The 27461-nt window shown below is 34.6% G+C and overlaps 7 protein-coding genes and 1 pseudogene across 7 annotated transcripts; 7 read left to right on the top strand and 1 right to left on the bottom strand.

Moving 5' to 3' along the window:
- The first annotated feature begins 5420 nt into the window (after positions 1–5420).
- On the top strand, positions 5421–7356 carry LOC110739933 (probable xyloglucan endotransglucosylase/hydrolase protein 10). The gene is made up of 4 exons (XM_021920411.1): positions 5421–5654; positions 5814–5914; positions 6059–6252; positions 6662–7356. The coding sequence occupies exons 1-4, from the start codon at positions 5465–5467 to the stop codon at positions 7062–7064; spliced, it is 888 nt and encodes a 295-aa protein (XP_021776103.1). The 5' UTR covers positions 5421–5464; the 3' UTR covers positions 7065–7356.
- Positions 7357–8562: 1206 nt separating this feature from the next.
- On the top strand, positions 8563–9426 carry LOC110740005 (pathogenesis-related protein 1A-like). The gene has a single exon (XM_021920488.1). It carries the CDS (start codon positions 8619–8621, stop codon positions 9108–9110), a length of 492 nt encoding a protein of 163 aa, XP_021776180.1. The 5' UTR covers positions 8563–8618; the 3' UTR covers positions 9111–9426.
- Positions 9427–11233: 1807 nt separating this feature from the next.
- LOC110739934 (basic form of pathogenesis-related protein 1-like) lies at positions 11234–12661 on the top strand (the record flags this gene model as incomplete). Its single annotated transcript, XM_021920412.1, has 1 exon — positions 11234–12661. A coding segment is annotated over one exon (501 nt), but the record flags the coding sequence as incomplete, so codon positions are not given.
- A 707-nt stretch (positions 12662–13368) lies between these two features.
- On the top strand, positions 13369–14359 carry LOC110740006 (basic form of pathogenesis-related protein 1-like). Its single transcript, XM_021920490.1, has one exon. It carries the CDS (start codon positions 13654–13656, stop codon positions 14158–14160), a length of 507 nt encoding a protein of 168 aa, XP_021776182.1. The 5' UTR covers positions 13369–13653; the 3' UTR covers positions 14161–14359.
- Positions 14360–15019: 660 nt separating this feature from the next.
- Positions 15020–15926, top strand: LOC110740007 (pathogenesis-related protein PRB1-3-like). Its single transcript, XM_021920491.1, has one exon. The coding sequence runs from the start codon at positions 15267–15269 to the stop codon at positions 15756–15758; it is 492 nt and encodes a 163-aa protein (XP_021776183.1). The 5' UTR covers positions 15020–15266; the 3' UTR covers positions 15759–15926.
- Positions 15927–18043: 2117 nt separating this feature from the next.
- On the top strand, positions 18044–18695 carry LOC110740134 (pathogenesis-related protein PRB1-3-like; the record flags this gene model as incomplete). The annotated part of the gene is made up of 1 exon (XM_021920631.1): positions 18044–18695. A coding segment is annotated over one exon (486 nt), but the record flags the coding sequence as incomplete, so codon positions are not given.
- A 1945-nt stretch (positions 18696–20640) lies between these two features.
- LOC110740008 lies at positions 20641–21419 on the top strand (annotated as a pseudogene).
- A 3697-nt stretch (positions 21420–25116) lies between these two features.
- Positions 25117–25977, bottom strand: LOC110740136. The gene has a single exon (XM_021920632.1). The coding sequence runs from the start codon at positions 25975–25977 to the stop codon at positions 25156–25158; it is 822 nt and encodes a 273-aa protein (XP_021776324.1). The 3' UTR covers positions 25117–25155.
- Positions 25978–27461: the final 1484 nt, after the last annotated feature.

Below are 27461 nucleotides of genomic sequence, written 5' to 3' on the forward strand. Positions count from 1 at the left end.
TTCTCTACTTCTTCTTCCCCTTCGGACTGCAGAAGAAAAGAAAGAGGAGGCAGGAAGACGAATAAGAAGTCAAGTAAGAAGTCAAAAAAAAAATGCTTAACAGTTTTGACAAACAAAAACAAACTGAAGCACACAGATATTTTAGCCGAAGCCGCATGCTTAACAGTTTTGGGCAAAATAAACTGCATCAGACAGATATGCATCCGAAGATCTACACTTAGCAAAATATTCATACAAATTTAAGAAAAGCTACGTGTAACATACATATCTAACTACATGGCTGCGCACTCAGAAAAATGCTTCACAATCCGAGAGAACAAGATGCTGAAGTTCTATACTTAGAAATTTTTTTAAAAGTCAGGAACTTACTGAAGAACCGAACAACTCTTCGGTATTCTCTTCCTCTGAATCTTCCTCCCTATTAGGCTCGGATGGAGGGGGTGGCTGATGTGCAATGTCACCTCCTTCAGCAGCAGCAGCAACATAAGCCTCCTCTTCGGCTGAAAGCAGGAAGAAAGGGTCAAGCTTCTTGTACCAGGGCTTCTGCGCCAAGTACTCAAAGGCACTGACCACTTCAAGCTTCTTCGGCTGCAGCGCTAGTGGCCGATCCTTTATAGCTGTGATGGGGGGGGGTATTGGTGATCGGCTCTCTAGTCCGGCTGATCCCCAACACTTCGTAGTCGATACCAGAAGTCTCTTCGCAGATCTCTGAAAAAATTGTCAGAACAAGGCATTAATTCGGACAAAAATTCTCAGACTACAAAAAGCTCAAAAAACAGAAAATAAAAGCTTCGGCCCTAGCCGAATCACTTACCACCTTGGTATCTTCGGCTGAGGCCGACAACTGCTAGCATCTTCTCTTGGAAGATATAATGACAGCATGGCAGCCAGACAGTTGGCACCACTGTCATTCGGTCAGTTGCGCCAGGATTCGAAGATCTGCCAAAAAAATCCATCTGCTGGTGATCCGCTGCGGTGAAATCGTCATCACCGATGCTTGACATGGATGGATCAGGCTTCCTAGTAAAGCGAGGCCCCCCGAAGTAATTAGGGTGGCCCTCTTCCAAAGGGGCTCGCACCCAAATCCATTGACCTCTCCAGAATTTATCCGAGGTATCATTCGGATAAGAGGTCAGATAACCTTTCTCGTCCTCTATGTGCCACCAACCTCGGCCATGCCATTTGCTTGACTGGGTGTTCGCCGACAGCCTGTGCGTGCACCGAAAGCAATGGACGCTCGGCTCCAATCCATAGAAAAGGCACACCCATAAGTACGTCATGATCCTTTTGACGTTGACTGGGGTTAGCTAAGCCAAAGAAATATTGTACCCATTCAGAACTTTGATGACGAATGGGTGAACTGGAAATCGCAGCCCGTTCTGCAGCTGCCGAACATACACCCCAATATAACCAGGTGGGGCCTGATAAATTCTGTCCAGCACCGTGGGCATTCGGCACCAATACCCATCGGCCTCCATGATGCCGTAATATACTTTAAGCTGCTCGGCGAAGTGGTACCGAGCATTATTTTCCAGCCACCATTCGGATGGCTCGGTCATCAACAGACTGGAATTCTCATACTCATCAGTCCACTCCTGCTCTTCAGGAGTTAAAGGCCGAGGCCTGGAGAAGACCCTTCGGCCAGATTTATAAGCCTCAGCTGGCTCATTAGGAGGGGCACTGTTAAAAGGAATGACCCTTAACCCCTCTCCACTCGAGGACGAACCAGCCTCGATTCGAGTATTAGGGTTACGACCACTCAGAAACGACATTACTGAAGGCCGAGGCCTAAAGAAGACCCTTTGGCCAGATGTATAAGCCTCAGCTGGCTCATTAGGAGGGGCACTGTTCAAAGGAATGACCCTTAACCCCTCTCCACTCGAGGACGAACCAGCCTCGATTCGAGTATTAGGGTTACGACCACTCAGAAACGACATTACTGGCATAGGACGGTTGCGCTTCAGAACTAGTTGCGGCACTTCTTCCTCGGAAGCCTCGTCCTCAGACTCCATTGGTCTCTTTTCAGGGTTGCCGGTCATTGTGAAATCGGCGGCGGTACGAAAAAGACAGGAAATGGGGAATAGAGAAAGGGAAAATCCGAATGAAATTCGGAGAAAATTACCTCTATCTGGCTCGGAATTCGCCGATGTAGTGGTTCGGAGCAACGAATTTCGCTGAAATGCTTCGGAAAGTGCGGAATTTGGTGAAAGAGAAAAGGGAATTTGCGCGAAGTTCGCTGGGAAGTGAAAGCAAATTGCGAAATGTGTTTGATTTGGGAATGCCGGAAATAATGATGCAAATGCAAGTTAAATACCTGGCAAAAAAATCCTACTCACTTGATTTTAATTCACAAACTCTTCAAATTCTTCCCCAAACCAGTTACAAACCATCAAAATTAAATTTTCCACTAAGTCTACTCCACTTCTCCACTATCATTAGTTAACCGTCATTAAGGTTAATTAATTATCATTAACGGTTATAATAACTGTACAAGTTCTCAAAAACATTTAAATTATTTTCATTTATTTCCCTCCAAATTCTTCAGCTGCTGAAACCCGACCCGTTATCCTCACGAATCGGGTCTGGGGGGCAAGTTGTTTAGGGTCCAAATAACTTACATTTGGGCCCAGTCCACAATGAAAATAATAAAAGCCCAAAAGGCAAGGTTCAACCCTCTTAGCATAATAGTCAAGTCAAGTACAGCAGGGCCCAATCAAATGGCAGCCCATTTGATTCCTCAAGCCCAGTCCATCCAATTGGAGCAAGGTATAAAAATTTTCACTCTTACACAATCACATATATACACATTAAATGCCTCAAGCAACAAACTCTCTTGCATAGCTTTTCTTTCATTGTCTTGCATCCATACTGACTTCGGCATCGAAGGGGCCTTTCTCGACACAACCCCCGAGATCAGTTTACGTGTGTTTAGCTGTGCAGGAAAACCCCAATTCGGTCATCACTCGAATTGGGCTTCATCTCCACTCATCCGAAGGGCCTGCTAAAGGTCCATTGTTTTCTAACCGAAACAGTTGTGAATCAGAATTAGCACTTGGATTGAATTACTTTCCTAAACTACACTTATTTTATTGAACTTAATTTGTAGGAACATAATGTTTTGTAAAATATATTGGAGAGAAAGAAGACTTATACCAAAACAATGAGACAAACTAATCAAGCTTACCCACATAATTAAAATATGTATTCATAGATTCATACATTGCAAAGTGGTAGTTATCATATAAACTAAACGTTAATTATTCTTAGGTAATTTTTGCGAAATTGTGACCCGAACAAAAGGCTCTTTACATAATAGCCTCCGAAACATAGACTCAAAAGGAGAATTGTTGGCTAGCAATATGTTTCACACTAGTCTAGACCAAAAACCAGCAATAATTATTGTATCCCAACAAAATGGCTGGCCCAATATGTCAAGAACAAATGGTTAGATGAACTCAAAGAGTCACATCAATTTTTTTTGGTTCAGCCATTAAATCACATCAACATTATTGGAGGGTTGTATAACATCAACCATACATAATAACTATACCAATCACGTTTTTCTTATTTTTGGCCAAAGTAAGGTTAATTAACCGTTGTTTTAGGAAAAAAAGGCAAAAGAGAGTATTTTGGAAAGTTGTTTTGTATAACTTACGAAAAATGTCATTAATATTCACCATTCATCGTTTTATTACTTCGTAATAAATTTACAACATTGACATTGTTCGCCCTATAAAAATGTCGAGGTTATCTTTTGAATTTTTATCTCCCAATAAAAATTATCTTTTGAACCATTTTTTCTCTTCATCCATTAATTTTACTCAAAAAAACCATTACATTGTTGGATGATAATTATACTCATTGAATTACTCTATTTTATGGGTGATATATCGGTAGAATCATTCACTATTTTTATCACAGTTTTTTTTGTGAACGTACTAATATAGTTCACATGATCATTAACATTTTTTTGAAACCTCCCAAAATACGTAGTAGTTTACATCTACAAGTGGATATAAAAGTTTAGTTATATAAAATGGGGTTGGTTCTAATACTAGATTATATTGCAAATTTCTGAATAAAAAAAAACCTTAAAAGCCCAAATGGATAAAGGTCATTTAGAATACTTAGCCTTTTCTTCCTGGGCTTGAACCATCGGGCTTTTGACCCAAAGCAGTAATTCTGTAATGTAAACTATAATCCAACGACCCAACCCACATATTCACATTTTTAATGTTTCCTTTCAATGGAAAAATGACTTTATATCTTAAAAAAAATTTCTTTAATTGCGTTTTCCTTAAAAGTAAAATAAAAATTTCCGTCCAATCAAACCAAGCCTAGCATGATTAGTACGTGTCACGTGACACATGTCTCACGTGTATGTATTTTGTTTTTGTAAAGTAGGGAGATCTTTTAATTTTGTTAGGAAAGTTGTAAAATTGGTTTTGTTACAAGTATGTAAACTGGACATTGTAAAAGAAAAGAATCTAAATAAAGCTCTGAAAAGAAACATGAAGCCCAAGTTAACAGACTTAAGCTAAGTTAGTTGTTCAATTATCCCTCCAAAAAAGAAAGAAAAATGTGATATGTCATTTTCCAAAAAAAGGTTTTGTGTATGGCCAAAGATTGGTATATTATATTTATATATACATTTGATAATAATAATAGGCATACAAAAGTTTGAATCATAAAGCAATTTCATTCCATAATTAAGCCTGTAACCTACAAGTTTTTGTCAGCACATGTACCAGGTTATTTAGAAAACCCCTTAAATTTATCATTGTTGATCACACTTGTTTTTTCTATTCATCATAATAGTGAATGAAATTTGTGCTTTAACAGTAAAAATTAAAGTGCATTGTTTCATTTAGTATTTAAAGGTGGAAAAAAAAAAACATTGGTCGATTGCTACTCGCCTCTAACCCTTAGCCCCTCACTAGGATCAGATTATTTATATTAATATATATGTTATTGGAAATTTCAAACTAAAAATAAACTCAGAATGTGAATTGAGATTAATTGTTACATAATTTAATAAAAAGTACAAATACTACGTATATATCTTTGGTAGACTACTCCACCTAATCACCTATATATTATCAAATGCATTCTATAGTAATAATTAAAGTAAACAATATAATTTTTGATATTATGTCATTTGATTTTGCTAAATTAAAGTAATTACTCCATAACACTACATCAACAATAGTCACTTAGCTAGAAGCTAGTCATATCAAGTTTAAAATCATCTAATGTATCTCGGAAACTTTCGAAATGAACTAGTACATCCATTGAAAAGTTGACAACTAATTTAAGACTTTTCTTTACTTCCTTCAAAAGATATGTCTTGCTTAAACCATAAACCTCTCCTATTTTATTCCTTTCTTTTCCTCATGCATTACCTATAATCACACCAAATCTTTTTATTATTTCTTCATAAGCTAAGATTACTCTCAAAGTCACCATGACAAACTATCACTATGGACTCTTTGCAATAATTTTTGTTACTAGCGCGATTTTGGTTCCATTTTCCCTTGCTTCTGTTGTTTCTACAGGGAACTTCAACAAGGATTTCTTCATCTCATGGGCGCCAAATCATGTAAACACATCAGCTGACGGCACGACTAGAACCTTAACACTTGATCATGAATCAGGTACGTACATACGGTCCATATTTATTAATTATTATCACATATACGAAGCATTACGTACTACATACTATACGTATATGCTATTTATTTGTGCAAAATACAATTTTCAACTTGTTACAATTTATGTAGCTAATAATTTTCTCTGGCAATTAATATTCATAGGTGCTTCTTTCGATTCGAACAGTATGTTCTTGTTCGGGCAAATAGACATGCAAATTAAGCTAATACAAGGTTATTCAGCAGGCACTGTTGTAGCCTATTATGTAAGAATTATTATTATAATTTTCTTGTTCCTTTCTATTTCTCATTATTTTAGTACTCCCCCCCCCCCTTTTTTTTTCTGGAAACAATTTTGCCCTTCTTGTTTATTTTGAAGATTTACTTAAAATTTGTTATAAGCAATACAGCTTGCATCTAATTCACCAAATCGAGACGAGATAGACTTGGAGTTCCTAGGAAATGTTACAGGGCAACCTTATATGCTTCAAACAAACATATACTCTGATGGGTTCGGCAATAGGGAAGAGAGGATTTCTCTGTGGTTTGATCCATTAGCAGACTTTCATACGTATTCTATTCTTTGGAACGTTTACCAAATTGTGTAAGCCACTCTTCAAGCTTTGCTTTAGAAAATAAATGCGGATCCCAATAAACTTAGTTAGCGAATTTAAAAGATATAGTTTTGTTTAAAAATTAAAACTATGCATGCACAACCAAAGTGCATCTATCAACTTTAAAAAGTTTAAGCATAATTATCAACCTATTTTTTTTTCATAAAAAACTTGCAATAATTTAATTCATTGTGCATACCTAAATTACATGGCCATATTGTCACCCTTCAATTACATAACAATCAAAATCATTAGCCTTCAATTTGCACTATATAATAATTCATTTTTCAATAATATAATTATAGTCGTCACCCTAACATCAATAATACAATATCGTTAATTAAATTTTCCAAGCTTATAATATATGATCATACAATAATATTGGATGCATGCATACAGGATCATGGTGGACTGGGTCCCAATTAGGGTTTACAGAAACCATGCAAATAAAGGAGTAGGGTTTCCAAGATCACAACCAATGAGCCTAAAAACGAGCTTATGGAACGGCGAAGATTGGGCAACAAGAGGAGGGAAGGATAAAATCGATTGGTCGAAGGCACCCTTTGCTGCTTCCTTCAGAAATTACAAGATTGATGCATGTATTTGGGGAGGAAATCCAAGGTTTTGCAAGGCAATTAGCTCTACTAATTGGTGGAACAAAGAAAGATTCAACACTTTAAATTTGAATCAAAGAAGGTTTTATAAATGGGTGAGGAAATATCACCTAATATATGATTATTGCCAAGATAATAAGAGGTTCCAAGGCAATCTTCCTAAGGAGTGCTCCCTTCCTAAATATTAAAATTACATGGAATAATAATGCTTTGCAAATTCAGAGAATTTTCTTGCCTTTAATTATATCGTTATGTAACGTATAGTAGTAAGCCAAATAATTAAGAGACCAGATGAATAGCTAGCAATTGTGGTCATATATAGATGACTCATATATAGTAGTATCTTAAATAATTCGATCTTTTAGAAGCACGAAGCAAGATTTATACGGAGTATTATTTTTTCGATAATTTATATGTAGTAGATTTTATTCATGAAATTCGAACTTGGATCATCAATATGAAAATTTATTTCATTTTCATTACTCCATTTCAAACCCCATCTTAGTTTGATTTTCCAGTTAAATTATGTATGCGAACTTTGAACTCCAAAATCCATGATAGCCTTCTAGATCGAGTTAGCAAATTAAAGAATTTCATTATTTATTATAATTAGATTAAATCAATTAATTGGTAATTTGGTATCCAAGCAGCCATTAACTTGATATAAAATATACGGAGTGGTAGGGTTATTCAATTTGTAGCAGTATGCTGGCTGAATTATTCAACACATGATTTATAATACGTAGTGATATGAATGAATTATAATACATTTATGCATGTTTGCTATTACTTTTAGCCATTTTAGGTATAGTTTGAAGCATAACTATCCGCTTTATAATTTGACGTACATATTTATATGTAACTTGTAATCCTAATATAATGTACTAAATTATATTACTTCTTTGAGGCAAGGTTATTACCTACCCTATGCCGTGTGCGTCAAAATGTATAGCTTGATCATGGTTGTGTACGCCTTATTTGAATCACGCATCACATTGAATATAAACAATTAATCAATATATAGGATTAATTGTTTAATTTCTTTTAGACATAGGTTTGACCCTTAAAAATAAGAAAAAACTAACGAGAGTCCCCGGGACGTAGATAGTGAATTAAAATGGAAAATGTTACAGAAAAGTAAACATTAATTATAGCGATTGACGTGTGATTTTGACATGTAGGTATATATTTTTATCTAACAACCTGGGGTGTGGGGATGCTCGTTAGCAAAATCCTAAAATAAATATAAATATGTTCATTTGTAATTAAGAAACGCAACTTTTAAATTACGCATGCATATATACGTATAGTAGTTATATAGTTTAGGCATAGTTGCTTGAAACTTTATTTCCACTAGCTTGATACAGAGAGGATAAAATTGCACAATCTAGTTTGGCCTTGTCTAAAATTTCATCACATTTTTACGCAGACATTACCAAATGTTACGTATATACATTTTTTTTTTAATTTTTTTATTTATTTATAGCATTAGCTTTTGATTGACCACGTGGTACGTAGACTCATTTTATATACAAGTATTTGCACAACCATTTGCCTTAGAAAATGGAAAATACTAGTAATTTTCCTGAAGCCGGCTAAACAATATTGTGTAAAATATTTTATCTCCTACTTGCTAATATTTTTCAATTGATTTTCCTCTATAAATTTCACTCAATCTTATGCAAAAATTTCACAGCCTATCTTTTTTCATCTGTGTAATTCAACAACAACAAAAAAAGAAAATGAATTTTCTCAAGTCCATTGCAACCTTTTCATTTTTCATCATAGCAACCTTAGCCTTTGCTCGAGTTTGTCATGCACAAAATTCACCACAAGACTATGTTGATGCCCACAACGCGGCTAGGGCCGAGGTGGGTGTCGAAAACATAGAGTGGGATGACGAATTGGCAGCCTACGCCCAACAATACGCCAACCAACGTATGGACGATTGTGCTCTGGAGCATTCTCAGGGGCCATATGGAGAGAACATCGTTGCAGGTCCCGGTGATGCTAGTGGCATAGATGCAGTTAAAATGTGGGTTGATGAGAAGGCTAATTATGACTATGACTCCAATACTTGTGCTCCCAATGAGATGTGTGGACATTATACTCAAGTGGTTTGGCGTAATTCCGTTCGTCTTGGATGTGCTAGGGTTCTATGTAACGGTGGTGGGATTTTCATCACTTGTAACTATGAACCTCGAGGCAATTTTAACGGAGAAAAACCCTACTAGAGTTTTTGGTCTGATCGATCAGCTTATTGAACCATATAATACTTATGCTCACTAGGGCATTCACTTATACATAATAAATTATGATAATTCAATAAGCGTGTATACTATATGTAAAATATCAAATAAAGTAATATATAAGGAATCCCTATTTATGCACCTGTTTAGTACCATAGGGATATATATTTTGCTCTTTTGAATTTATTTAAATAAGAAGAATATATAATACTCTTGGATTTGGGCATTTTGGGTGCACTAATATATATGAAGCATGTAAGAAATTTTTATGTTTAAGAAGTCATTTACGTGTTATTCGATATTTCTTACTCTCTTTTTTTTGAGTTCATTTTTTTAGTAATGCATATATAGCTTCTTTTTAGCAACTTTTCTTTGTTTTGATATAAGTCCATACTAAACTATTTCAATTACGTACTATTCAAAGATACTACTAGCACGTAATTGAAATATGAGGAGTTACTAAATAATACTTGTATTGCTTATTGGTCAATAAATTTAAAAATTATCAAGTGTGCAATACTCCTTTGGTGAACAAAAGAGGTATGGAGCTTGCATCTAAATTGTTATCCAAGTCCAAAGTACCTTTATCTAATTGTTAGGATTCAAACCTCACACGTTTGGAGGTCAAAAACTAAGAAGCTTATCAAGTGAACCAATACTTTGTTGGTGGTTTGGGGTTACATTTATAATAGTCTCAAATCTTAATTAGCATTTCACATATTCAACAATAGCTTGATCGTTATTGTATACTTTTTTTCTTCTTTTGATAAAAATCTTTATTTATTGTATACTTGCCTACCACTTGAATTTCCTACTACTTTCTGTTTTTTTTATGGGGCAAAAATTACATTTGACACTTTTCATCATATAAAATCTAGAAGTTCATGATTATTATTTTGTTCATAGAGAGATAAAATTAAGCAATGTATAAACACATTATCGTTCACTGCAAAGACTTTTCAACACAATGCCAATTCCTACTTTACTAGCCCTAATTCCTGGCGTACCAAAGTCAAGAGAAGTCAATCTATCTCACTATTTACTTATTTAGCATCAGCAATTAGCATTGCAAGATGTCATCCTTAATACTAGACTACTAGTATTATTATCACAAACTACTATCATTCCAACAATACAACAATGCTTCGTTTGTACAATTAACAATAATATATTGATGTAAATTACATGCAGTATATCAATCACCATTTTATTATTTGTAACCATTAATAAAAATCATACAACATCTACAAAAAAAATACTAATTAAACAAATCACGAATTCTTATGTGGCCATCATCGTATGGGGGTTACTTCGTTAGTGTTATAAGGGTTATTTCTTTAGTGTTATAGGGATTACTTCGTCAGAGTTATGGGGGTTACTTTGTCAGTGTTATAAGGGTTATACGGTCAGTGTTACATGTGTTACTCAGTCAGTGTTATAGGGGTTACTTTATTGTTTTACAAGCGGTCACATGGTATGGCCAGCCGCACACAAGACGCACTGCAAACAAATATATAACATATTGAATTAAATAAAAACATCCTTTATATAAAGTATAATGTCCAATAGATATTGCACTTTGGAACATTCCTGCTTAATTATATTGCTATAAAGTAAAACCTTGTTAGAAAGAAAATCTAAATATGACGATTATTTGTAGCCGTGAAGTTGTTTTATATCATCTAATTCATTTGGTTGTATTAAAAGATTTGATAATAAATTTTGTGAATCCGCATAATTTTCACCAACGAAATAATTTCACAGCAATGCATTAGATCTATTTTCTAGGATTTTAAAATAAGAAAAGTCTCTGAAACGAGGAGGCAAACCTTATCTTTTGAATGATATTAAAAAAAAAAAAAACTTGTTTTTTGAAGGAGTTCGTTCATTATAAGTCTACATGTTGATGAATATTTTGGAAGTTTAATTTCCATATTTTCCAAATTTAAATTCCACCTAATTTAAATTAGGCTCTGAATCTTCTACTTCTAATTTTCAACGCTTTGCTAAGAATTTTCAAGAACTCCCTCCTATATAAATCCCTATTTCATGCACATAAAATCCATTCCAAATATCAATTACACATCTCTTTGTAACATTAGTAACAACCCAAAAAAAAAAATTCACTCAAAAACCTTGCAACCTTTACATGCTTCGTCATAGCTATCCTAGCCTTTGCGCAATTATGTAACGCGCAAAATTCACCACAAGACTATGTTGATGCCCACAATGCAGCTAGGGCTGCCGTGGGTGTTGGTAACATACAGTGGACCGATGACCAAGTGGCGGCTTACGCCCAACAATATGCTAACCAACGAATCAATGATTGTGCTTTGCAGCATTCTCAAGGGCAATACGGAGAGAATCTTGCAGGAGGTAGTGGCGAATTAAGTGGCACGGATGCAGTACAAATGTGGGTGAATGAGAAGGCCAATTACGACTATAATTCAAATTCATGTGTTGGCGGGGATTGTTTGCACTATACTCAAGTGGTTTGGCGTAACTCGGTTCGTCTTGGATGTGCTAGGGTTCAATGTAACAATGGAGGGTATTTCATTGGTTGCAACTATGATCCACCAGGCAATTACCAAGGCGGAAGACCTTACTAATCTTTTTGAGAAAAATGACAACTCATCCTCTAAGAGAGTCTTGGAACTACTAAAAAATCTACCTCGTATTCTACTATTTGTTTAAAGTATAGTTTGTGTCAGCTCACTAGAGCATTTAGTGATATTCACTACTTGATAAGGTATGTGGTTACAATGTATCTTATAAACCTATGTATGCATGAGAGGAGCAAATGAATAAAGTGTAACTTGTTTTCAATTATCATATACACAAGCTATTGTATCACTTTGGGGTAACTTTATTACGGAGTATATGTATCATGTGATGTGGATGGTGGATCATATTAGCACTCTATAACTTAAAATTAGAAAAAGGAAAATTTAGGCTGGGGTCGAAGGGGTAAAATTAAGCAACTACTTAGTGTGTCGATTTAGGTTGGGCAAGGTCCGGACTGAAAATGCTTGCCCAAAACTTGTAAAAATGGATTGTACTTAACGGATATTTTCGTGTTTTCTCGGCCAGGCTAAAAAAAAAAAAAATTAACAAAAATTCTTAAAATAGCTTGTTGTCCTGTCCAAAAAAATAATAATTTCGGACTTATGTCCAAAACCAGCCCAAAATTGGGTCGGGCTAACGGGTTGGGCCGAGCCCATATTGATCACTTCTAAAGGTTACAATTCAAATGTGGGTTGCTTTTTCAAACGTTACCCTCATATTTGATTCCTTTTTTTCTTACAATCAGCCAGACCAATCAATTTTGTTGGTTTTTGCTCCAAATTGATCATTAATTCTTCTTCAATTTGGATTCTTCCGATTAACAAATCCTAAATTTTTATTAGGTTAAAGAAGAATATTATTATCTCATACAAATCTAAAGGTTTCATCTTAAAACCAATTTACGGCGACATAAATACGTAAAGTCGTACCTACATAGCCCACTTGACTTACATGTTATATATATCCATCCTTCCCCCCCCCCCCCCCTTTTTTTCCAATGTAATACGTATACATCCCACATACATTTTAAGTCACATGTGGTATCTCTTAACACTTTTAATTTGGAAACTTCAATCTTGATTAGTTTTTAGATTTTTTTTCAAGGATTGAATTTATAAGTTATAGAGTGCTAATTTATTTCAAGGATTGAATTTATAAGTTATAGAGTGCTAATTTATTTCAAGGATTGAACTTCAATCGATCTATAAGTTTTCAATGTTTAATAAGTTGGGGTTAAAAGGATACAGAGTATATAATTATGAATTGAATGGATCAATAAGTTGATTAATTCTTAATTCTTATAGGCATATATAGTGGTTGGTCGCTGAATTAAAGTTCTGCATTTTGTGATTTGTCAATTTAATTTGAAAGTATTAATCGTCTTGATCAGCATCAAATCAAGTAGCAAAATGATAGGCATGTTTACAGTTTTACATAGTATACAAAATCAATATTTTGATCATTTCTTTGAAGCATTTATTTATATTTGAACAATTAAGTTAATTAAACGGTCCACTTGCTATACAAAAGATGACTTTTAACAGTTAATATATGGAATATATCTATATCAATATTATTTAAATGCTTGGTACAGAAGTAGTATATGCTTGATACATTCTAATGGTTTTAGGAATACTGTCCAACCATGGTTTCAAAATAAGTGACACAGTTTGACTATTTACACTAATTATGTAATAACTTCGACTCACCATATTAAAAATGATATATTATGATTAAATCTTCTTCTTTGTTTATTTTCTTCTTCTTCTTTTTTCTATTTTAATATTTTATTTTTTGGAGAACCATATGATCAATTCTTGCACATGAACTTTTAGATGGTGACATTGCAAAGACATTTCAATTACTTATCCACTATAAATTGCACGTCTTAAGCATCATTTGATATATATTTCCAAGAGCTTTCATATTTCTTTCTAATTGTCTTAATTTCCAAAAACAAAAGATGTGTAAGAGTTTGTCTAAAAGTAGTACACTTACAACATTTTCATGCCTCATCATAGCAACCGTAGCCTTTGTCCAAATATGCCATGCACAAAATTCTCCCCAAGACTACCTTGATGCCCATAACGCCGCTAGGGCGGAAGTGGGCGTTGTAAACATAGAGTGGGACAGCACATTGGCATCCTATGCCCGACGATATGCCCTGAGCCGGGTTGACGATTGTGCCCTCCTACGCTCCAACGGGCCCTATGGAGAAAACCTCGCCGTAAGTAGCAATCCGTTGTTCACTGGCACAGACGCCGTAGAACTATGGTTGCAACAGAAAGTTGACTATGATTATAGTTCGAATACTTGTGCGATTGGTGCAGATTGTTTGACCTATACTCAACTGGTTTGGCATGATTCGGTTAATGTTGGGTGTGCTAGGGTTCAATGCGTTAATGGATGGATTTTTGTTATGTGCAGCTATAATCCACCAGGCAACATAATTGGCCAAAGGCCTTTCTAAGCCTTATTAATTATAATTCTATCAAATATAAATAAATAAAGCCACGGCAGTGGTGGTGGTGATGGTGTACTGGTGTGGTTGATTGGGATTATTGTAAAAATCCTTTAACAGTTTGCAAAAAAATGTATCATGTATCATATAATTTCCTCTTTTCTTATATCAAATGACTCAAATCTAACCATTATGATTAGAATGGCAATATTGCTATATATACTCCGATCTATTTTCGTTATGTTAAACCAACAAAGTGTTGGCTCATTTGTTAAGACTCTTATATCAGATCCTAGAGGTTTGGGGTTCGAAATCTACCAAGTGAGGATACTTGGAGGTAGAGATTCCCTTATCCTCCCCTCCACTCCCAAGTGTCTGGCCCGCAAACACTAGAACAAAAAAAAAATCGTGAGGGTTGAAATCTGGTCAAGTCCTCCTTACCATAAAAAAATGTTGTTCTGTTGACAAAGGCATAATATGTGGCCAGGCTAAAATTTCAAATTTTTATAGAAGTACTTTTTGATAATTAGAAATATTTACGGTTAACTATACGAATTAACAAACGTGATACAAGAATTATGTCATTTAAATTATAATGGACAAAGTTTATTTAAAAGCAAGCTAAGAAATGTAGACAAGAGTTAGAAATAAGAAAATAATATGAGTGAGTAAAAATGGATACTATGAAATGATGAAGATATAATGAAATAGTGTTGAATATTTTGTTTCAAAAAAAAAATAAAATAGTGTTGAATATTCCCACTTTAAAACTGTTGCATTAAAAAAAAAAATAGAGGGATTAGCAACAGAATGGCATACTTAGAATGGCATACTTAGAAATCCGTCAATATACTATAATAACGAAATCACAAAAAATGCTTGGAAATAATTACACAAATCTTGAACGCAAGAACTAGTTGCATGATTTCATATTTTCCTGGTACTATCCTATCTAACTAAGGCTTTGAATTTTCTACATCTAATTTTCAACACTTTGCTAAGAATTTTCAAGAACTCTTTCTATATAAACCCCTATCTCATGGACATAAATCCATCCCAAATATCATTTAAACATCTCTTTGTAGCATTAGTAACAACCCAAAAAAAAAATAAAAATGAATTCACTCAAAAACCTTGTAACCTTTTCATGCTTCGTCATAGCAATCCTAGCCTTTGCGCAATTATGTTACGCGCAAAATTCTCCACAAGATTATGTTGATGCCCACAATGCAGCTAGGGCTGCCGTGGGTGTTGGTAACATACAATGGGATGACCAAGTCGCGGCCTACGCCCAACAATATGCCAATCAACGAATCAATGATTGTGCTTTGCAGCATTCTGGAGGACCTTACGGAGAGAATATCGTTGCTGGTCCGGGTGATGCTAGTGGCACCGATGCAGTAAAAATATGGGTTGATGAGAAGGCTAACTATGACTATAATTCCAATACTTGTGCTCCTGATAAGATGTGTGGACATTATACTCAAGTGGTTTGGCGTGACTCCGTTCGTCTTGGATGTGCTAGGGTTCAGTGTAACGGTGGTGGGATTTTCATCACTTGCAACTATGATCCCCGAGGCAATATTATTGGCCAAAAACCTTACTAGACTATATATATGATCGAGCTTGTTAAACAATATAATAGTGCTTCATCTATGTTACTCTGCTCACTACGACATTCACTAGTAATCTTTAATTTTATATGAGAGATTAATAATCTTGTATACTATGCAATAGAAATCAAATAAAATAAGAATGAACCTCTTTTATGCATATTTTTTGAGTACCATATGGATATAAAAATTGCTCAATTTTGATATTTTGAAATGGACAAAATTATTAGATGAGCATATCTATACCTCTACTATCATTAAAAGTTTCCTTAATTAAGCTTCTTTTTTTTTTTTTAAAGTATAGTTTAAATAATAAGCTCGCTAGAGCTTTTAGTAATATTTACTACTCCGTACTTAATATGGTATGTGGAATCTATCTATACTATATACTAAAGTAATCACCAGAGTTACCACAAAAGTACACGTGTCACATCCATAATAAAAATTTCCCCACCAAAACTTTTTTCTTTTCATTTTTTTCCTACAAAAATAACATGATAAAAAAAAATTTAGTGAATACAAATTTACAGTAATTTATAAAATTAATTTTTTTTTTCTTGTGAATATACAACTGAGCATGTTCAGGCAAATAACTAGTAAATCTGATAAATTAAACCTATGTTGGCTATGTGCATGTTTGGCAGTAGCTTTATTTTGAGTAGTTTTTAGGTAGCTCTTAGTGGTTTGACTTATTCAAATCATTACTTAGTAAAAAACACGAGTGTTTGGCTAGGTAGGGATGGAAGTAGAGTTAAGTGGTTGAAATAGTTTTTGTAAAAAGTAAATATTATTAGCTTTTGTGAAAAGTTAGGTAGCTGTTGGAATTTTTTTCAATACTTTTTAGAATTTTACAGCTAATAATTAGTCAACAACTATTTTACCAAACACGCATACCTAACTATTTATTTTCATAGCTAACAACTACACATACAGCTAACAGCTACTACCACAGCTAACAACTACCTCTACAGCTACATTTTGCCGAACATGTAGGGTTTGTCCTTTGAGAGAAACAAGTAAATAAATTGTAATTTGTTTACAAATAAAAAACAGTTATAAGTTCTTGCTATCTTGCATGATTGCATCACGTTGTTGTGGGGTAACATTTTAATTTTCATGTAGTTGAATCGATTTAGTCCTCTGCTTAAATTTAAAATGTTGGAGAATTTAAATACAAAAACTACATATATTATTTTGACAATATTATTTGTGGTATTATGGCTATTGCGAGTAGTGATGAAACCCTTAACTTTAGTTAAGCTGAGAGTCAGGGAATGCAATATACTATATTACTATAGATCGATGTATTACACAAATTAAATTAGTGTAAAATATGATCGAACATAAGTCAGTTATGTACATCGAACTACCACACCACGCAAAAATTAGAAGGATGCAAACTACACTAGATTAAATCCTTAGTACAAGTATAATCAAATTAGAATACCTTATTCTAGAAGAAGAGAACAATATATAAGTTTCTTTATTAACGAAATTAAATTCACAATACGCTATTATCTTAATTTCGAAAGGAGTAATTGGGAAAAAAAAATGCACATCCATTTGAGTAGCATATATGCTCATGCATAACTATCACATAACGGTTATACTACGTTATAGCCTCTTTTTGAGAAAAGTAATGTTCTTATAGCAGCAGCCCTATCTATTTCAATCCCTCTCATAATTTTATTTTAATTTGGCACGAATTTTACATTAATTGTGTACTATTCAACAGAAATTATCAATTAATCCTATTTAAATTTCAATTAGTTTATTTCAACATTATGTTAACATGTGGCCACAATAATATGTAGGATCACTTCCCTTTTAAAGTATTAAAAAGGAACATTTTCCTTTTTTTTTTTTTTTTTTTTTGAAAACCTTTGTATACCTATTAATAAGCTACTACTGTAAATATTTCATTTTTTGACTTAAAAAAAATGTAACTAAAAAATTGTAAGATAATATATGCACAATAATTTTGTCTTTTTGATTGGTAAATTACCTGAATTCTAAGAATAATTACACAAAACTTAGCCACAAGAAATACTTTTCTAGCCTAATTTAAACGGTTTGAATTTTCATCCATAATAAGTTAGCTTAGAAGTCTAGGAAGTTTGCATATTTTCTAGATACCAGCCTAACTTTGGCTCTATATTCAATAGAAATTTCAAAAGCATCCCACTATAAAATCCTCTAATTCTTGCACATAAAATTCATCCCAAGTAACAATAATAACCACTTTGTTACATAAAAAATTACCCAAAAAACAATGAATATGCCCAAAAATTGCAATATTTTTATGCTTCATCATAGAAACCCTAGCACTTAGCCAAATATGCCACGCACAAAATTCACCACAAGATTATGTTAATGCCCACAATGCAGCTAGGGCTGCAGTGGGTGTTGGAAACATACAATGGGACGACCAAGTGGCGGCGTACGCCCAACAATACGCCAACCAAAGGATGGGTGATTGCGCTTTGCAACACTCTGGTGGGAAGTATGGAGAAAATATTGCCGTAGGTGGCGGTGACTTCACCGGCACAGATGCAGTAAAACTGTGGGTGAATGAGAAGGCCGATTACGACTATAATACCAATACTTGTGCTTCTGGTAAGGTGTGTGAACATTATACTCAAGTGGTTTGGCGTAACTCGGTTCGTCTTGGTTGTGCTAGGGTTCAATGTCAAAATAATGGATGGTTTTTCATTACTTGCAACTATGATCCACGGGGCAATGTTGTAGGCCAGAAACCTTACTAGAGTTTTTCCTAAAGTTTGATGTGAAACAAATATAATAATATATGTATGTATTTCAGCTCACTAGAGCATTGATGATACTCAATAAGAAGCAGCTATGTATGCTGAATTAATATGTATATGTAACGTTTTTTTACGTAAGATTTGTTGATTATATAGAAATAATTAAATAAAATAATAGTCACATTCTTAATTAAGATTCAAAGCGTTAAAAAAAACGGAGGAAGTATATGTTCTTGGATTTGTACATGCCGGTTGATGTATCATCTCAACTTTTGTCAGCCTAAACCATAAAATGTAACCAAATGCAAAATAATGACTTAGTACATACTAAAATGTGTACAGTTACTTCTGATAGAATCCATAGTTTCAATAATTTTTACCAATTGAATCGATCAAAGATTTCAAATATACATTATAGTTTCTTTGTTTACATTATTACTGAATTGAATAGAAACTCAACAACATATAATAATATATTAATTTCAGGCTATAGGAGTACTTATATTGGAAAATAAGGAATGTATCTATGTATGCGATAGCATCCAAAATTTCACCCATTTAATAATTCATGAACCAATTAGTGAAAAGTAGGCATTGCACGTCCCTTGAAATACCATATGTATAGCGTCAGCACATAACGTTTATTTGTTTTAGTGACTTGTATAAATTTATTTGTGAAATCCTTGTTATTCTTATAGCATTTGTGCTGCCATATCCTTTTCGTTATCTCACCATTACTTTTTGGGATGAAGCTTTTATTATTAACTGTACTAATATTTACTACGTAATTCATAGAAAACTCTATACAAATTAGTATCTCTAAAACTAATTAGCCTACGTTTGCAATCGTACAACTCGTCTTAGCTTGCACGTTACCCGCGCACAACAATAAAATTATCTACACACTTAATTTGTAAGTAACTCTAATGATCAAATTAAAGTAAAGAGGCTGATAAGTTATTTTCATATCTAGCCAACCTTATCCTTGCCATTCATTGATTCTTTGTCTTGTAATTTTTAAGCTTACGCGCGTATGAAGAGTTCTTGCAAACGGTTCATTGATTCTAGAAAATGAAATGACATGGAAAATATTCAACAACAATTTTGCACGTACTTAATGCAATTTAAAACATTAATAAAATAATTTAAGAATGTTTAACTGTTTAATTAAATTATACAACCACCTGATATTTTATACGTACCTGATTGTATAATCCAACTTTGTATATATCACGTACTCCATTAAAGGGGTGTCTATGTTAAAGATGTAATTTCATCCAACATTCCCCATTTATGAAAATGCAATTAAATTGGAAAGCTTCTCTATGGCCTACCAAGAATACTAAAAAGACTAAAAGTTGATTAGCAAACGGCAGAAAAAAAAATCAGGATAAGGCCCTGTTCAGTTCACCTTAAAAAAAATTAATATTCAGTAAAAATATGTTCAGTTCAGTAAAAATAATTTCAATTCATTAAAATTAATTTCAGTTCAGTAAAAATAATTTCAGTTTTGTAAAATTAATTTTAGTTCAGCAAAAATAAGATGAAGTGAATAGGGCCTAATATGTGTTTGTATATATCACTCCATTAAAGGTGCCCTTATTTAACATTTTTTACTCCATTAAAGGTGCCCTTATTTAACATGTGTCAAGTAACAATAAAATTATCTACCATCATTTTTACTCCAATAAGATGGCATAGTAGTACTCTCTACTCCAAATATATATACGCGGTAACTACATTTATGGCGGTGAATTCAAAAGGGTTTGTAGGCTTGTAGCTAGGGATGATCACAAAGTATGTCCTCAAGAGAGCTATAAGGGCGAATGATGTAGATCATATTTGATCTCAGATATTAAATTTTTTAAGACTTTGACCAACTAAGCTAGTTGATCATCCACAACAAATACTATTCTTGACGACTTAAGTGGCTAAATGGCGTGGATAAGATTATAAGTTTAGAATACTTGGAATTTTATTAATTAATTGTTTGTACATTTTCTTGATGCTTGTCATTCTTTAACTTTGAATATTCTACCTCGGAAAATAATGCCGCCACCCTTACAAAGAAATTTAAGCATCTCCCCCGCCCCCCCCCCCCCTATAAAAACCCCATAAACCATGCACTACTCATCAAAAATAACTTATTATCAACTCTCTATAATAAGTTAAGTAACAACTAACCCTAAAAATATGTTGTCCAAAAACCTAATATTTGCTTGCTTAATTTTTGCAACCCTAGCCCTTGCCCATACGTGCTATGCACAAAACTCACCACAAGATTATGTTAACGCCCACAACGCGGCTAGGGCCGCAGTGGGCGTTGGAAACATACAATGAGATAACCGAGTGGCGCAATATGCCCAACAATATGCCAACCAAAGGAAAGGTGATTGTGCTTTGCGACACTCCGGTAGTAAACAATATGGGGAGAATATTGCCACCGGTAGTGGTGCTTTTCTGACTGGCACAGCCGCGGTAAAGTTGTGGGTGGATGAGAAAGCCGATTATAACTATAATTCAAATACTTGTGCTCCTAATAAGGTGTGTGGTCATTATACTCAAGTGGTTTGGCGTAATTCGGTTCGTCTAGGATGTGCTAGGGTTCAATGTAACAATGGAGGTTATTTCGTTACTTGTAACTATGATCCTCCAGGCAATTGGGTAGGCCAGAAACCTTACTAAACTTTTCCAGAAAATTGTATCTCTTTTAAACCTTTCGTTTAACTTCGTGTTGCTATAATAAAGAGAGAATTGGAATAAGCTCACTAGATCTTTTTAGTGATATTCACTTAATTATATATATATGTGGTACTCTGTATTATTATGTATGTAAGGTTTGTTATGAGAGATACAAATGAATAAATGAAGTATTCTTAATTTTTAATTACATTGCATGGTGTATAGTAAGTCATTTGCGGGTGTAATTGTATATTTCACAAATTTAAATAATTAAGACCCTCTAAAAGTTTGTACCAAGCTAGCTAGAAATACTTTAATCCAAGAAATATAAATTGATCGACCAGAATTATTCCCTTTCGACTTGATACAAAATAAATTAAATAATGTATGTATATTAGCTCACTAGAGTATATAAAGAATAGAGAAAAAGCTTACTTTGTATTATTAATTTACAGAGTATTTATATACAAGCCTTGAGTGACCACTATAGAAAATAAGTCAACATACTACCTTAAATAAAGAGATTACAAAGTTAAGACTATACTATACATGGCACTAAAATATATTAGAATAATATATATACTAAGATAGGAGATTGTGATTGATTGTAATCAATCATGCTCATTCATCAAGGCTGCAATTTAGGAGATGATTTCTCCTTAATTACTATATGATATCTTTCCTTCAATATTCCCCCGCAAGATGGACGGTCTTGGAGCTAGTCCAATCTTGGAAAATAAATCAAGAAAGCGTGGCTTAGCAAGTGGCTTAGTTAGAGCATCAGCGAGTTGGTCCAAACCCGAAATGTGTTGAACTCGTAATGCACCAAGCTGGACTTTTTCACGCACAAAATGGAATGCCAATGCTAAATGTTTCATCCGTGAATGAAAAACCGGATTTGCCGAATAATGAGTCGCACTTAAATTGTCACAATAAATACTTGGAGTATGTTGTAGCTTGATATCAAGCTCTGAAAGGAGAGATTGCAGCCATAAAATTTCTGAAGTAGCAGATGCTACAGCCCGAAATTCAGCTTCAGTAGATGAGGTTGCTAGACCTTGCTGCTTTTTAGAACTCCATGATAGAGGATTGCGGCCTAAATATACAATATAGCCTGTGGTTGAAACAAAATTATCTCGATCACCATCCCAATTCGCGTCCGAATAGGCGTGCAAGCTTAATGGAGAATTGCGGTGAAGAGTAATTCCATGAGTTAAGGTGCCCTTCAAGTAGCGTAGAAATCGTTTGAGAGCATCCCAATGCAAGTCAGTGGGCTTATGCATGTATTGTGATAACATGTTAACAGCAAAGGCAATATCCAAATGAGTTAGTGACAAGTACTGTAAGCCACCAACTAAGGTTCGATATTTTGTTGGATTTGGAAGGGGGGTGCCATCAGTGAGAGTAAGTGGGGGATGGGTAACCATTGGAGTTGGGACTGGTTTAGCTTCACTCATGGCAGCTCGCACAAGAAGATCTTCAATATATTTCCTCTGGCTTAAAAATAAACCATTGGCATGAGGAAGCACCTCAACCCCTAGAAAGTATGATAAGGAACCAAGATCTTTCAAGGAAAACCGAGTAGCCAAAGTAGTGACAAATTCTTGTAGACTTGTAATAGAAGAGCCTGTGATGATTATGTCATCAACATAGACAAGTAGGTAGATAGTGGTATCAAGTTGACGATACATAAATAGAGAAGGGTCTGATATGGTGTTGGTAAACCCACAAGATAGAAGAAACGTACGAAACTCTTGATACCAAGCTCGTGGTGCTTGTTTGAGCCCGTAAATTGCTTTGTGCAGCTTACATACATGAGAGGGATGATCTTTGTCTAAGAATCCAGGTGGTTGAGACATATAAACCTCTTCTTGTAATGTGCCTTGAAGAAATGCATTATTTATATCAAGTTGACGAATTGACCAACCATTAGTGACAGCAAGAGAGAGAATGAGACGAACTGTTGTGGGCTTGATAACAGGACTAAAAGTCTCAGAATAATCGATCCCCGACCTTTGATGAAAACCCTTAGCTAAAAGGCGAGCCTTATAGCGTTCAATGGTCCCATCCGATTTATATTTAATGCGATAAACCCATTTGCAACCAACTAGATTTTGGGTAGAGTGGGGAGGAACAAGTTCCCAAGTCTGATTACGAGTGAGAGCATTAAACTCATCTGTCATGGCAGCCCGCCATTGTGGGTCTTTTAATGCTTGTGTAATGTTTGTTGGTTCAGAGGTAGAAGCACCAACTGTGGTATGGTGGGCAAACTTAGGATTAGGCTTAATAATGTTGTTTTGAAGTCTTGTGACAATCGTTCTAGTTGAACGAGAAGGGGGAGGAGGAGGAGGAGGAGGAGGAGGAGGAGGAGGAGGATAAGAGGAGGTAGAGTGGGTTTGAGAGGAAGCATTATTAGGAGATGAGGGTGAGGTAGGTGATTGTCCACTAGAGGAGCCGCTAGATTGTTGTAGAATATGAATAGTGATTGTACACCATTCATCAACTGTAGTGGCTTTGGAAGGTGTGAAGGATGGACATAAATCAGGATATGGGAAAACATCCTCAACAAATTTCACATGCCTAGATGTGTATATACGTTGTGTGGGAGGATGAAGACAGTAGTAGGCACTTTGAGATGGTGAGTAACCAACAAATACACAAGGTAACGAGCGAGGGTCTAATTTGTGTGAGGAATATGGTCGTAACCAAGGGTAACATAAGCATCCAAAATTTCTCAACTTATGATAATTTGGAGGGGTTTGAAATAGTTTAAGAAAGGGAGATATATTTTGAAGTGATGGTGTAGGGAGTCTATTTATTAAATATGTGGCAGTAGCAAAGGCATGAGGCCAAAGAGTAAGAGGGAGCTTGGCATGTGAGAGGAGTGTTAAACCAGTTTCGACAATATGTCTATGTCGACGTTCCGCATATCCATTTAGCTCAGGAGTGTGCGGAGGAGTAGTAAGATGAGAAATGCCATTAATTGAGAGATATGGAGTGAGTTTTTCATATTCACCCCCATTGTCCGAGAACACTTGAATTATAGGACGCTTAAAGAATTTCTCTACAAGGGCTCTAAATCGTAGAAAAACATCATGTGTATCCGACTTTTTCTTTAAGGGATAGAACCAAACATATTTTGTGAAATGATCTACAAAAATTACATAGTACTTGTAATTATCGTAAGAATAAACTGGAGATGACCACACATCAGTAAAAATGAGATCAAGAGGGGCTTTTGATGATAAAGTAGAAAGAGAGAAGGGCAACTTGTGACTTTTATTCATATTGCATGAATTACAATAGGACATAGCAAAATCTGAAATTTTTAAATCAAAACTGGAATTTAAAGTCTTAAGAATAGAAGAAGATGGATGTCCAAGACGATGATGCCAATCATGCATCGGTAATTTTTGAGTAGTGTAGACTCGAGGAGGACTTGGATTCCATTCATAGACTCCGGCTCTAGTTGGTCCTTGGAGTAGGACTGTGCCTTTCAAAAGCTCCTTAACACGAAAAAAAGAGGGTAAGAACTCGATACTTGTGTTATTTTCTTGACAAAATTTAGAGATGGATAAGATATTTCTAGAGATAGACGGAACATGTAGGACATTAGAAAAATTAAAAGATTTAGATGGGGTTGAGAGAGAGAAAGAACCAGTGTTTTGAATGGGTAGAGTAGAGCCATCACCAATTACAAGTTCCTCGGTGCTATCATAAGGAGCATGAAGGGAGAGGTTAGCAAGATCATTTGTCACATGATGAGACGCACCACTGTCTAAGAGCCATGTGGATGGCGGGACATTAGCAGTTGCAAGATGAGCATGAGGCGGATGATACCCCTTTTGTACAGCCCGGGCTTGGGTAGCAGTAGGAATCCGAATAGTGGGGAAGAGAGCCTTGAATGTTGTGCATTGATCAAGAGCATGACCTTGATTGCGGCATCATTGACATTTGCCGAGGTAAGGTTTTTGTTGTCGAGGGACCTGATTACTACTTGGAGTAGGAAGGAGAGCGGGAGCCGGTGTGGACATATGTTGATGTTTGGTGTTGGCATGAGCACGGTATTGAGCAGCATGAACCGTGGCAGGGAATGGAGTAGATGAAACTGATGATGCAGCCATAAGTTCCTTAGTGATGAGCTTCTCATGGAGCTCTTCAAAGGAAATAGGGGCATCCCTAGCATTGACCGCATCAATAACAGATTTATAAATATCATAATCAAGACCAAGAAGTACCTTATCAATGATATCTTCATGTTCCATAGGCCTTCCCATGGAGGCAAGATGATTAGTACATTGCTTAATGGCTTGCATGTACTCTGAAATACTTTGAGTTCTTTTGGTTATTTTTGCTAAATGATCCTTGATTTGTTTGAAGTGACCACGAGATGGGTTTTCATAGGTAGAGGCTAGAATATTCCAAGCCTCTTGAACCGTAGCCGATTGAGAAATAAGAGGAACAAGCTCTTGAGATAGGGTACCAACAAGAGCACCATAGACGAGACGATCTTGGCGAAACCAAGTAAGGGCAGCGGGGTTGGCTTGGGAGGTACCTTCAGCATTATTGATTGAGGCAGGAGGGGAGGGAAAAGAACCATCAACATATTTGTATAGGTCATAGCCTAATAACGTGGCTTGAATTTGAGCTTTCCAAGCGATATAGTTGGTAGGGGTAAGCTTAATTGCATTGTGAAGGTGAAAAATAGTGAAAGGTTTGGAAGGATCATTAGAGTTGGGAATAAGAGCTTGATGATCAGAAGACATGATGATAAAGAGGGAAAAAAAATCGTAGCTCTAATACCATATAAAGAATAGAGAAAAAGCTTACTTTGTATTATTAATTTACAGAGTATTTATATACAAGCCTTGAGTGACCACTATAGAAAATAAGTCAACATACTACCTTAAATAAAGAGATTACAAAGTTAAGACTATACTATGTATGACACTAAAATATATTAGAATAATATATATACTAAGATAGGAGATTGTGATTGATTGTAATCAATCATGCTCATTCATCAAGGCTGCAATTTAGGAGATGATTTCTCCTTAATTACTATCTATGATATCTTTCCTTCAATAGAGTATTGGTTATGGTACTCACTAGAGTATTGCATATGGATGTGAAGATTAATCAAAAGGATAGCTGTATAGGACCATCCTTTCGTTAATAATTCCAATCGATGTGTGCCGTGATTTATTTTAAATGAATATTTATTTATTTTTATTTTTATTTTATTTGTTTGATAGCAAAAACTCTTTTTGTTTTGTAGTGCATTTGGAAAAATGCAACCAATATATATATATATATATATATATATATATATATATATATCAAATTAATTAATAAGTCCAGCTATGAACCATTAATTATATAATTCGTGGCTACTTAGCTCCCGTAGTACGAAGTTTGTCGAAAGGTACTTTCCCCATTCTAAAGTAATTGTTATATTTAGACTTTTATTAAACTATATATTAGTACTCTCTTCTAATCATATTAGCTCCCGTAGTACGAACCATAAAAATTTGTTTAATTTGTCTCGATACAAACTCTTAAAATAACAACTTGTTATTAAGATTTATTAATAAATGATTAAAGATATTGATAATTAGCGGTCATATATATGACTGCATTGACAAGCTGCCACAAGCATGAACTCCATTTGTAACGATTATACAATATATTTTAAAATGGAAGAAGTAAAACAATGTAATTTCGCATAGTAACAAAATTGAAACGGCCAAACATTTCCTAGCCCTTTAATTGAAACGGCCAAACAATGTAATTTCATGATTTTTTATTTTGTTCATAAGAGAGATAAAATTAAGCAACGGCAAAGACTTTTCAACACACCACTAATTTCTACTTTTCTAGCCCTTTATATCCGGCATAACAAAGTCAAGAGAAGTCAATATATCTCACTATTTACTTATTTAGCATCAGCAATTTAGTATTGCATGATGTCATCCTTAATACTCCATTATTTATCACTAACTATTATTATTCCAAAATTTCCAACAATACAACAATTAACAATACAGAGTAATATTGATGTAAATTACACGTAGTACAAACTTTATGATTTTTCGATATGATTTTTTGTAAAATAAAATTACTTCATCAATAAAAGTAATTTTATTCCCCAATAAAAAAAAAGTCATTCTACATATTACGTAGTACATCTAAAAAAGAAATTATATACAAATCAAACAAATATATAACATATTGAATTAAATAAAAACAT

Source organism: Chenopodium quinoa, unplaced genomic scaffold, assembly GCF_001683475.1.
Source record: "Chenopodium quinoa cultivar QQ74 unplaced genomic scaffold, ASM168347v1, whole genome shotgun sequence".
NCBI classification, from domain to species: domain Eukaryota; kingdom Viridiplantae; phylum Streptophyta; class Magnoliopsida; order Caryophyllales; family Amaranthaceae; genus Chenopodium; species Chenopodium quinoa.

Coding starts and splice junctions, on each gene's coding strand:
- LOC110739933 (XM_021920411.1), top strand. CDS start 5,465: ATGACAAACTATCACTATGGACTCTTTGCAATAATTTTTGTTACTAGC. Junction 5,655..5,813: donor AACACTTGATCATGAATCAG/GTACGTACATAC, acceptor TAATATTCATAG/GTGCTTCTTTCGATTCGAAC. Junction 6,253..6,661: donor TGGAACGTTTACCAAATTGT/GTAAGCCACTCT, acceptor GCATGCATACAG/GATCATGGTGGACTGGGTCC.
- LOC110740005 (XM_021920488.1), top strand. CDS start 8,619: ATGAATTTTCTCAAGTCCATTGCAACCTTTTCATTTTTCATCATAGCA.
- LOC110740006 (XM_021920490.1), top strand. CDS start 13,654: ATGTGTAAGAGTTTGTCTAAAAGTAGTACACTTACAACATTTTCATGC.
- LOC110740007 (XM_021920491.1), top strand. CDS start 15,267: ATGAATTCACTCAAAAACCTTGTAACCTTTTCATGCTTCGTCATAGCA.
- LOC110740136 (XM_021920632.1), bottom strand. CDS start 25,977: ATGTCTTCTGATCATCAAGCTCTTATTCCCAACTCTAATGATCCTTCC.